The sequence below is a fragment of the Convolutriloba macropyga genome, chromosome 10 (genome assembly GCF_964194025.1).
Source record: "Convolutriloba macropyga chromosome 10, txConMacr16.3, whole genome shotgun sequence".
In the NCBI taxonomy this organism is placed as follows: domain Eukaryota; kingdom Metazoa; phylum Xenacoelomorpha; order Acoela; family Convolutidae; genus Convolutriloba; species Convolutriloba macropyga.
This window is the reverse complement of record NC_134477.1, coordinates 19,231,593-19,243,798: the sequence shown is the minus strand read 5'-3', so window position 1 is coordinate 19,243,798 and position 12,206 is coordinate 19,231,593. Positions and strand designations below refer to the sequence as shown.

General features: G+C 34.5%; 1 protein-coding gene across 1 annotated transcript in view; it reads left to right on the top strand.

Annotated features, from left to right (window-relative positions):
• The first annotated feature begins 255 nt into the window (after nucleotides 1–255).
• The window catches only part of LOC142348349 (neuronal acetylcholine receptor subunit alpha-5-like), a 38,771-nt gene continuing 26,820 nt past the window's right edge, over nucleotides 256–12,206 (top strand). The window contains exons 1-3 of the mRNA XM_075399662.1: nucleotides 256–270; nucleotides 635–1,080; nucleotides 11,082–11,235. Of these exons, the coding sequence (XP_075255777.1) occupies nucleotides 856–1,080; nucleotides 11,082–11,235 (379 nt within the window). The 5' untranslated portion in view covers nucleotides 256–270; nucleotides 635–855. The remainder of the gene's footprint in view (nucleotides 271–634; nucleotides 1,081–11,081; nucleotides 11,236–12,206) is intronic.

The following is a 12,206-nucleotide window of genomic DNA, read 5'->3' as shown; positions in this document are numbered from 1 at the left end:
ACATTTCTGGCTATGAAAATAATAAGCAACTCGAGACATGTATGAGGCAATTTTAAATTCGTTTCGCGTAGATTAGTATTAAAGCTGGTCTTTTGAAGTTATTTTTGTCACCGTCTTACATATCAATTAATGTATGCTTAGCTATTACATTGAATGGTGATCATTTAAGTGACCTCTGATCTGAGTGACCTTCAGTTTTACGTTTAGAAGATTCGATGAAGTGAAGTCAGGTCAACTGAAACATTCCGAACAAACGATTGCATCTATAGCGTGTCCCATAACGTTGAAATAAGCAAACGTTTCAAAAGCCACATGTTAAAGTTCAAAGTTCAATTCTAAAAAATTTATTAAAAAAATGACGAATGAAAGCTTAATTGAAAAAAACGTCGACATTCAAATGACCACATTGATGCTCAATTGCACGTTTTCGGCGTTTTTCGAACGTTTGCTTATTTCAACTTTATGGGACAGACTATAGTAAGTCCCATAAAGTTGCAACGCAATCGAACGTTCGAAAAACTCTTGACATGCAAATGAACAACGAAATGCTGATCTCTGCATGTTTTAAATGTGAACCTTGACCTTTGAAACGTTCGATAGCGTTGCAACTTTATGGGACTGACTATACTTCTAGATGAGCTATTTTAAAATCTTGTCTATATTTTTAGCTAAGTTTTTCCATACTTCCTGTTTCTACAATTACAATGAATGATTTTAGACGCTAATTGCAAATAGATTGAAATACTTTATCAATACATCACACTTGTTTCATTCCAAATCAGTCTTAAATCTTTGAATATCGAAACCATACTCCCACAGCTTGATATTCGGACAATTAAATTCGAATTTGCAGCTATGAATTTGGTTCCGAATTACAACCGAGATTTTATCACACTTGCTTTTGCTTTAACTTTGTTAGCCTGTTGTTCACTTTTTGTGGCCGCCGAAGATGAGATTGCAAATAGTGGAGTGGAATTGGAGCAGAAGTTGTTAAAACAGCTGAAGTCCAAAGTGCCTCAACTTATTCCGCCTATGGATATGGTGAACAACATGGTCAACGTCAAAATTGACATTTATCAGGTCTGTTCTATTTATTTCAAAAACACAAGGTATATTCTACTCTGCTATGCCCTTACAGGGGAGGCCCGGGCTACCCTGGTGGAAGTTGTGAATTAATTATGCGACCATTCAAAATGCAAAAAGGGGGAGGGAGTGAGGTGAGTTTCTGAGTATATGGGAAGAGTCCCTAGTTGAGTGTGCCTGAAGTCCGATTATCAACCAATTATAAACACTTTTGGAAGACGCCTAATTTTAAGAAGGAAATCAAACGACCAAAACAAACACTTGGTAGTAAAAATGATGACGGATGTTGTAAAAAAGTGCTAATAGATGCAAATCTATCTATGTTGAATAGATAAGCGCACATACTGCCACTGGGATAATAAGATGATCAAAATGTGTCATAGGTAGAACAATGTCAGAGGCGAATGTTGCTCTGAAGATATTCTGAAAAATAAACACGATATGAAAAAGAAAGATACATAATGTAATATGGGTAAAAAAAGCTTATGATGTATATATGCAGAAATTATTTGTTTTCAGTAGAAATTTTTGTTTAAGTTATTATCAAAGATAAATATATATGCAGTTCTTCTTCAAACACAATTTCCGTAATTGGAAAAAAATTAACTGGAAAAAATGTCTAAATAAGTAATTCAGGTTTTCGTTAAGTTCTGCTTAACTGGCATTTTCGTTCAACGATAGCTCGAAAAAACAATTCCTGAACAAATAATTATGAAAATGTCCAATTTCAAAATTGACCTAAATTTGCCATACTGTCACAGTTTTCCACGCTCGCTTATAACTCTAATCTATCAACATGGGCCATGAGAAGCCAAACTAGTTCTAACAATTTTGCTTGTTTTAAAATGGCAAATTTATTAAATTATAAATTTTCCAGGATAGGTGACATCTTCTGTAAAACAAACACGCTAGCAGCAGCAAACTTTAAGAATTCTTTCAATAGTTTGCATCTTATACACGCTCAAAAGCAGTTTCAGTTCCGTTTCATTACAGAAATCGAGCTTAAAAAAGAACTTAGGTCTTTAAAAAGTCAAAAACCAATGTGACCTTCAGGTACACCTCCATGGGTCATATATGATGGTTGTGATGTAATTGTAGGATACTTGACGAACGTCATTAACAGTTTCATCAGTGAAAAAAATCTTCCCCAACAACTTTAAAACCACAAATTTAACTCCTCTCTTCAAAAAAGATAATCCTGATAACGCTTAAAATATAGGTATATCCCAGTGATAACTTCTATGTTCAGAAACGCAATTCGGTTTAAGAAACAACTATTCAGCTATTCTTTTGTATTGCACTCATCCGTTTCGACTTGCTATTGACAATAACAAGATCATCGAAGCTGCTCTTCTGCTCTTCTTGATTTATCAAAAACTATTGATCCATCAAGCATAACATCTTAAAGAAGAAAATTTCCAGGAATTTTAGTAAAAATGCTGTTGAATTACTGAATGATTTCACAACAGTAGTCATCAAACCATTGTTAACAACGTCAAACCCGACTGGATGAAATTTTATCAAGGTGTGCCTCAAGGAACAGTATTAGGCCCACTTTAATTCAATCTTTACATAAATGACCTGTCGAAGAACATACCAAAAAACTGCATAATTGTTGAGTACGCAGCTGACACTCTACTTTTCACATAAGAATGTGAAGCAATGCTTACAAAATCTTGAATCTTGCAAATTAGCTCATCAATACTTCAATCTACATCCACTAAACCTTAATGCTGAAAAAACTGAATTAATTAAAATTATAAAAATAAAAACACCACTGGAGTGTCAATTAAAGTTTGTGGTAAGATAATTGAATCCAAATAATCAGTCAGATATTTAGGCATCATGATTGATAGTCATATAAATTTCCAAGAAGATGTTGAGAAAATTCTTATATGAATGGCACGCGGAATTAAAACCATTAGAGCTATTCAATAACCGAAATTCAGACTCGCCTACTCTTTCTACAGTCATTAGTTTTCAGCCATTTACATTCTTCTGTTCTTCTATCAGTAATGCGTCAAGACTGATACCTTCACTAGATAGACAAATTAATTGGACTCTAAACACCATTACTTGTTGAAAAAAATATGAATCATCGAGAGATTTGAAAGTAAAATTTGAAAAATTGCCAACAACTCAGTTTTGAAATGTAAAAGGACCTTCCATATTTGGAAAAGGCTTAGCGGTCATCTACAAGCATCTCGAAAAATTAAGTACCCAACCTTCGAAGTAACTAGAAACAAACGGACAAACAGCTACTGCTGTAAACTGATACCAAAAACTAAGTAGATGCAGAACTGGTTCCTTAATGCAACTGTTCCCTTGTATAACTCGACGTTCAAAAACTTCAAGGATGAAAAAAATACTACTTGATTAAAAACATCACTTTTAAAAAGATTTTTCCGAAACGTACCAAATGGTAAAAGCAATTGTTTCTTGCCGCGATTTGCGCTTTCTTTCTCTAGTGCATTAGCTTCTCTAGTATATTAACTGATGATTTTTTGATGATTCTCTAGTGCTTTACCTAATGATTCTCTATTGCATTACCTGATCCTTCTCTAGTGCATTACCTGATGATTAATTAATACTTTCTATTGTTGACCCACCGGTATTTTTCTCTATAAAGCCAACATTATTATTATATTACCTTACACTGCTATTGACGATGTTGCCTCTTGAAGCTCACTAGAATGTTTTTCACTATGGCTTTAAACTATTATAGAATGCATAAGCATTGCGCACATCCCTAAAATTTGTTTGGGGTGCTTTATTCATTTGACGTCTTCATTGATGATTGATTTTATGTTCTTACTCAATTTTTATAAACATAATTGTGAACTGAAAAAACTTGGGCCTGGAAAAAGATTATGTTCCCTTGCCATAAAGCTAGGTCTTCAATTTGATTGTGTGAAAAAAACTTCTCCAGATCGAGATCCCAATTCTGAGTTCTCTGGTAACAAAGACCCCCTCTTGCGTCTTTTGTCCCACAGTTCGCCTTTTGGAAATATCTAAAAATATACCCTTGTGACGGGAAAAATAAAGGGACAAAATTGATAACATGGACATAATTAAAAGTGCTTTTAATCATTCCAATGGAGGTCAATGCGGTATCTAAAAACAAAGAATCGTTCGAGTCATTGTTGATGTCGGTAGAAGCATTCATGTGCCAACACATTGGGGTTTTTTTAGTCAATTCAAGCATTTGAGCGAAGTTTTGACAAAAAATGTTGCGAAGGGCTGTCAAGCTGAAACAATATTCAGTTGAAGTGTAAGGACGTGAACTCTTGTTCATTTGACGGAGTATTTGTTAGAAAGTTGGGAGAAAAAACTTATTTCAAATTGTTCATGAGATAATGTCCACAAAGCTTGACAAGTAGCTTCACTTGTTCAAAGTATGCTTCGTTAGAGAAAAGCTTCGGGGAACAAGAAAGAACGGTGTAAGGATATAATTTTCAGCACAATTTGCTTTAAATTCGGTATTATTACATTTCAGTAGTTGCGACTGATTAACAGTATTTGACAACACCCGATTTGCTCAAGATTTTAATTTCGTTTACGAGCACTAGAAGTATACTAGACTTTCTGCGGGCGCAGGTCGTCTTAGACCACCTTTAGATGTGTTGAAATGTCAAAATTAGCATAAAAGCATGTATGTGATCACTGGAAATTGAATCACCAAGTTTAAAGTACTCGATAGACCCGAATAATCAAGTTTAAATACCCTAGTCGAAAATAAAAGTTAATCTTGTAATATCTTGCAAGATTCCTACAAGATTATTACACTATTAGAAGATTTTATGAAGTTAATTTCTTACAAGGTTGTTACAAGGTTAACTCTTTCTTACAAGAATTTGATAAGATTGTTTTTTACAAGATTCTTAGAACATTAACTTAGAACAAAAATACGCCAGAAGATATGAATTACTTTAATCAATAACTAGCTTTTAAAATTGAGTAAAAAATTGGGGTATGACCCCATTTAAGCTGCTTCAAGAGCCTAGCATTTTGCTGTAAGTTCAAAATACAATGAGTTTATGCGCTAATTTTTACAATGCTGTGATGCTTTATATAGGGGTCTCATCGTTCCCTCCATTGCGTGGATCATAACCCCATTTTTGATTTTTGACTTAATCATCTGGCTTAATTTTGTTCTGATTTAATCTTCTAAGAAAACCAATCTTTTGGGAATCTTGAAAGATCAAGTTAATATGGTAGCAATTTTGTGAGAAAAAGTAAATTTTGTGAAATCTTATCTTGTAAGGATCTTATAAGATTAATTTTTTTGAAAAAAAACCCAAAATCCTTAGTAAAAAATGCCCAAGAATAGCCGAAAGCAACCCATCCTAATATGCAGGACCACGCGTATCCGTGTTCTGTCGTATGACGGGAAAAATGGTCGGCAATATTCAGCAAGGAAGAACAAAAGCATCGTATCATCAATTTATCACAACAGAACCAGAGAAAGTCCTTAGCGTTAATGCTTCTCTTTTCCAATTTTTTGCTTTGATTCTTTGGTCTTTTTCTTGAACTCGGGTGTCCTCTCCTCGCCATCGTAGTCTCGCAGATATTTAACAGAAGAAAAAACTTTTTGATGTGCATGTGTTCCAAATTTCTTCATTCAGGATACGTTTCAAGGTTATCTAATAGAAATTTGAGAGGATTAAAGTATATGAAAATAGTGAATGATAATGGAAATTACAAGACAGTGGACCTGCCAAAAGGTTCCAATTCTTCTTGCACTAATTTGAGGAATGTTCAGACTCTGGCATTCAAAACCAATAGTTGTTCAATAGTATATTGCAATTAGCATGTATAATTGCGCTTTTATTGCCCAATTTCCCATTGTACGTTCTTGATTACATTTGCTAAAATACGTTTTTGGGAAACGAAGAGGTAAAATGGACAAAATGTTCTGCCTCGTGTGACAGCAGGCGCGCTGCCTTGTATCGGCGATAATTAAAAGATTGCGATTGCATCAAATGGCTTGTATGAAAAATTATATGAAAATAATAGTTTCAATATTTATTCAGAAACGACAGAGTGGGGCTGGCTGCTGGATCAAATCGTTTAATTAGTAGCCGCGAAGCGATAGCTGAGGCTATTATTGGCCTTCTCTTGGTTTTTTGGTTTTTTTTTGTTTATTTCGACGTCAAGATTTTTGTTACAACCATATGACGTCAACCACTTCAAAAGGCTTGCGAATTGCGTGCCTGACGTTATTTTTCAATCTTAGTGGAGCTAGTTTTTTACAATTCAAAGAATTTGAATTGTATTGGGGAGCTGTCTTTTTTTTAAGATCTGTTCACACATTTTCATGATTTTTGAAGTCAATTTGGAGTGGTAAATTTGGTCACGCCGAAACAGGAAATGGAGCGAAAAAGCGAGTGGTTTTGCGGCGTGAATTTTTTTTGCTCTAATTTTAAAGTAGAGTGAGAAAACGGTGTTTGAACAAAAATTCGGTTTCTCGGTAGTGGTTTTTTGTTCACATGCGGCAGTTTCACTCTGATTTTTACTGTTTTTTCGATTTTTTGGATCGGATTTTTTTCTAAATGGTTTTCCCAATCCATTCACAGCTCATTCTAGGCCTAGTTTTTTGTTTGAATTAAATATTCATTTCGCGCTAGTGGCTTTTTTTTCACATGCGGCTCTTAGACATTGATTTTCTGTTTTTTTCTTAGTTTTTATCTGATTTTTTTGTTAATGGTTTTCTCAATTCACTCATAGTCCATTCCAGGTCTAGTTTTTCTGTTTAGTCAATGAAAATTCTTTGAATTGTACGTCAGGACTTGTCCAAGTCAAATTGGAGTGGTGATTTTGGTCACGCCGAAACAGGAAATGGAGCGAAAAAGCGAGTGGTTTTGCGGCGTGAATTTTTTTTCCTTCTAATTTTAAAGTAGAGTGAGAAAACGGTGCTTGAACAAAAATTCGGTTTCTCGATAGTGGTTTTTTGTTCACATGCGGCAATTTCACTCTGATTTTTATTGTTTTTTCGATTTTTTGGATCGGATTTTTTTTCTAAATAGGTTTCCCAATCCATTCACAGCTCATTCTGGACATAGTTTTTTGTTAGAATCAAAATTACATATCTCACTAGTGGTTTTTTTGTTCTCCCTAGCAGCATTTTGACATTGATTTTCTGTTTTTTTTTTTGTTTTTTCATCTGATTTTTTTTAGAAATGGTTTTCCCAATTCACTCATTGTCCGTTCTAGGTCTAGTTGTTTGTTAAGTCAATGAAAATTCTTTGAATTGTACGTCAGGACTTGTCCTGCTATGTTTTTTTTCATTCGGGTGATTAAATTTTTGATCACACGTGACTTACCTCACTCTTAAAAATGACTTCATCACTCTGAAATTGACTTTTCTTTGCTTTAATTCAAGGAGATAAGGTCAAATGAGTGCTTGTCACTCTAATTGAAGGTTATTTAGGAGCAGCTATTAGAAACAACAAAAAGTCCTTAATCAAAAATTAATCAAAATTTTATAAAAATTTAATCGAAATTTAATCAAAATAATCAAAATTTAATCAAAATTTAATCGAAATTTGATCAAATTTAATCAAAAATCAACATCTCAGCCCTTAATGAAAAGAATAAGTTTTTTATGGTCTGTCTTTTTTACCTTCTTTTTGATACTGCAGATCTACGAGGCTTTTGCGGCTATTTTCTGGTTTTTTAGCCGCTATGTTTTTACTTGCATCCTAGAAAAATTAATATGGTTCAATTTAAAAGCTTTTGAAACTCTTGAATTGGATTTAAAACCCCTCAAAGTCCGTTAACTTTTTGGATTGAGTAGAGCTTTTTTACCAATAAACGAATACTGATTCCGATGATACTATTTTGGGGAGGGGGAAGGGGAGAGCGGGTTTGTTACTATTTTCAGTATTTTTCGTTCCAATAATTTTCCAGATTCTTTAAGGTTTATAAGTTGCCCTCACCTTTCAAGCCAGCTAGTGTTGTCGAAAAATTGAGTTATATTGGGGCGTTGGTCTGTTCCTTTTTATGATTTTTTCATGTTCTCTTTCGCATGTACTCGAAGAGAAATCAATTCGGACTACTAACTATAGTCACACAGCAGTTCTAAAGCAACCAAAATTTCAGCAATTCTAAAAATGTGCATGAAAGAAATTTGGGTTTGCGAGAGATTGTCAGGTTCGGCAATCTATTTTGTTTTCATTGTTTTTCTCTTGGTTTTCTGCACGAGTGTTGTTAAGTGTGATATAAGTGTTCTAATTATGCAAAATTGCAATTGTTTTCCTCAAAAAGAAACTAGTGTTAAAGCTTAGATGCAATTTTTTTCAGATGTCTATAATTTTAAAACTTTGGTAATAATTCTGTTCTATTTTTTTGTACTATTGAAAGATCTCCGGGTTCTCTGCAATGAGTTGTCTGTCAATTTAAATTGATCGGTTGCAATATATCTTAACTTGTTTTCACGATTTGGTTGCATAGTTTTCAAAAAGGTGAGCTTTTGAATCCACCCGCTTTTTGTTTTGTTTTGTCACTTAGTGAATTTGAGTTAGCGAATTTTATTGAAATGTCATTTTGTTTGCATATTTTGAGGCATATTTGAATTTATTTATTGATTTAGGTTAAACTTTAACGATTTTACTATTTTGACGCAAATTTTTTTTAAAAGGAATATGACTTTATTTTCTCTTTTTACCGATTTGGAATTGCTTTTATTGTCTCATGGTATCTTTCATTGTAGGTCTCAGCGCATCTTTTATGGGGCAGGTGTTAAACTATTTGAGTGCTTATATGCACATCTTAATGTTTTAACGGTTTCTAGGGACTTTGAAAAATTTTAGGTCTTCTTCCGACTTTACAGATAATTTGTTTGATATCATCAATGATATACCTCCCACTGATTGGCGGGCCAATTTTAATCTGGCCATTTAATTTTCAATTGACGGGTCAAAAGAAATTAGGCACCATTTTTTTGAAAAGATTACTTGTTTTTTTAGCCATGCAGTTTCGTAGTTGCATTTGTTGCGCTGTCGTATGGTCTTGTTAATTTTAGTGGTAATTAAATTTATGTCAATTATTTTTATTGTTTTTTTCCATATCTTTACAGATGTTTTTCTGTCACTGAGTCTTAACATTGAACCATTCGCTTCACATTTCGATTTTTAGGTAACTGAGTCTTCTGCTGGGATATTTTATTTTTTTTTCGTTGCCTGCTTTCATTTGATTCTTCTGATAAGTGTTAATAAAGTTGTAGGATAAAGGCAGAAAATTTTTCGATTTATGGCTAACAAGTGTTTAAGGTTTAGAATTGCACTTGCTTGTCTCAATGATCCGGACTCCAGGTTTTCAAAAGGCAATTTTAAAATTCGACATTTTCGACATTGTCACGTCCTCTACTTTGTCTTGTTTGTTATATGAAAATTCCCAAAGGGTAAAAGTTTTTAATGAAATTGTCGAAAACCATAGCTTGGCAAAACTTTTATTAGGAAGCATGTTTTCGTGCATGTTTTGGTATATGAATGGGTTACCTTCAAAAACTGCTCGTTTTATTGCTCTGATTGACAGTAACATAGGTTGCTCAATTTTTTAAAGTCTTTTTCAAGACTCGCAAAGTTTAATTTATCATCAAACAAAATTTTACTTCGAGTTATCCAATTTTGCCGCTTCTTTATTTTACTCTAAAATTTTTTTTGAATTTTCTAGGCTCGCTGATTTGTTCCCTCATACTGCTAAAGGTGCTTTTAACCAACATTTGCTCAACTCAATCTAATTTGAACAGACTTATTTATGAAAACAAAATTGGAAAAAAAAGTATGTGATGAACACAAAAATCGGTCTTTCCAGTTTCCCTTAAATCATTAATGCAGTTATCTTATAAAAGCAACGCAGGACTTTCGATATTAGAAATCAATTGAGGCTTCTCCTCTGACTAATTTTAAAATTTTCAGTGAACTAAGAACTTTAAGAGGTACAGTAATAGGCGAGCTCTCTTGTTAACATTGCTACTGCTAGTTTTTCAGCAACCTGAATATTCGCAGGTTAAGGTTCCAGACCCAGGCCTCCCTTGGTCAAGACCGACTTGGTCGCACATGGGGGTATAGTGCGACCCAAATTACAGGGTCTGGGAAGTATTGTAGTCGCACAATAATCTTGGCAATGGTCGCACAAAAGTTTGCACAGAGCCCAAAGTTTGCACAAAGTCTGTGCAATGGTTGAACGAAAAGGTCGCAAGGGTCACGCAAATATCTGATTAGAGACCAAAATCCGGAAAAAGGCTGCCCCAAAATGTGATCACTGATAACTAACTGACCATTTTCATTTGACTGCAGCCTTTTTGACCACTGTTTTTGATGATTCTAAAGCAAAATTACCGGCACTTCAAGATGATTTTTCGTTTTTATTCTCATCAGTTTGTTTTGTCCTAATCGCTACTCGATATACTATCTTATCCAAATTCAATTTGAGTACTATAGGTTGGTATTGCTTACTTTATACAAATTCCAATGATTTTAACATGCATCGAGGAATGATCTAGTCAGAGAGCAAAGTCCGGAGGATGATCTGATCAGAAGGAGCTTTGGCCGCACAAAAGTAAAAAAAAATTGGTTGCACGAAAGTCATCAGTGGTCGCTTTAGTCTAGCATTGTCTGATCAGAGGGGGCTACGGTCGCAAAATGATTGCACTTTTCCTTGGGTCGCACGAAAGTCTGATTAGAGGTCATTTTAGTCTGGTACGGTCTCATCTTAGACCAAAGTCTGGGTATAGTCTGATCAGAGGGGGCTTGGGTCTGGGACCTTAAACCCGATAGCTTCAAAAGTTGTTGATTCTAAAAATCAACAAAAGTTGATGCTACCGAAATAAACCTGTGGTCTACCGAAATAAACCTGGGGCTGAAATAAACAGGATTAAAAATATTTAAAATTGTGATGCGAAAGTAGGAACAAGCTATTAAAGCTTGTGAATTTACTCAGAAACTCGGTACCGCTAAACGATTGTTATGAAATATTCTGGTTGTTTATTTGTTTAGATTGTGGACATTGATGAAAAAGATGGCCTTTGGACAGCCAAGTTGTACTTGTACTTATTTTACGACACACCATCTGCTAGATGGAACAGGGAAGACTACGGTGGAATTGAGCTGATCACTGTTCCCAAGGATACTTTCTGGAGTCCAGACTTGAGTAAGTTGACAATAAAAACCCTGGTCAAAATTTGAACGCCAAAAAATGAAAGAACTGCGGCGAATACGGTGAAAAGATGTAAGAATTCCGACTTTTAGCGTTGAATGCTGTGAATGCGGTGAAAAAAAAAATTCACCGCTAAAACTTGCAAATCTTGCAAAAATTATCCGCTAAAATAACCAAATATCTTCCACAGAAATTAATGCATAAAAGATCTAAGAATAAGGGTGAATGCGTTGAAAGCGGTGAAAAAAAAATCACCGCAAGAAACCACAAACGTACAGAGTTTCACCGCTAAGTTAGCACAATTTTCTATCGACTGAACTTTTCAATGAGACTGTTTCTTCACTAAAAGATGCGGGAAATTTGCGGAAATATTTTCCTTTCACAGCTATTCACTGCAATTCTTACATTCTTTTTCCGCCAAAAGCTCGACCCTGGAGTTATTTTTAGGGCAAATTAGCCTGGCGATCGAAATAATGCAAAGCTGGCGAATATAATAGTTTGAATATGCCCAGGTTTAGGCCCAGGACCTCAGAGCTATGACCAGTGCATCCCCACAATGAAGTGATCGTTGTCAAGATAGTATCTGATGGAAACTGCTAAGTCCAGACACTGCGTGCTTACACAAAATTTTTTGCGCTTTGCTTGAGTTGAAAATTAACTTCGCCCGGAACTTAAATTTTTTATTCATAACTTTTGTAAAATTGTTCGCTTAGTACTATCGCTTGACGTCAATGTCGAGATTCAAGATTTTTGTCAGCTAGTGTGCTCTCTTGACGTTCAAAATATGACATGGCCGGACTTTCACGTGTTTGCTATTAATTTTATTGCAATAAATTTACAAACAATCATAAAAACCTATTTTTTAAAATAAGCTTTGTAAAATGATATTAAGTAACTTCATTGAGAGCACATAAAAACGCCGCTGCTTTCCGCAACAGCGAATTTTGCAAACAACTGAAAATTAG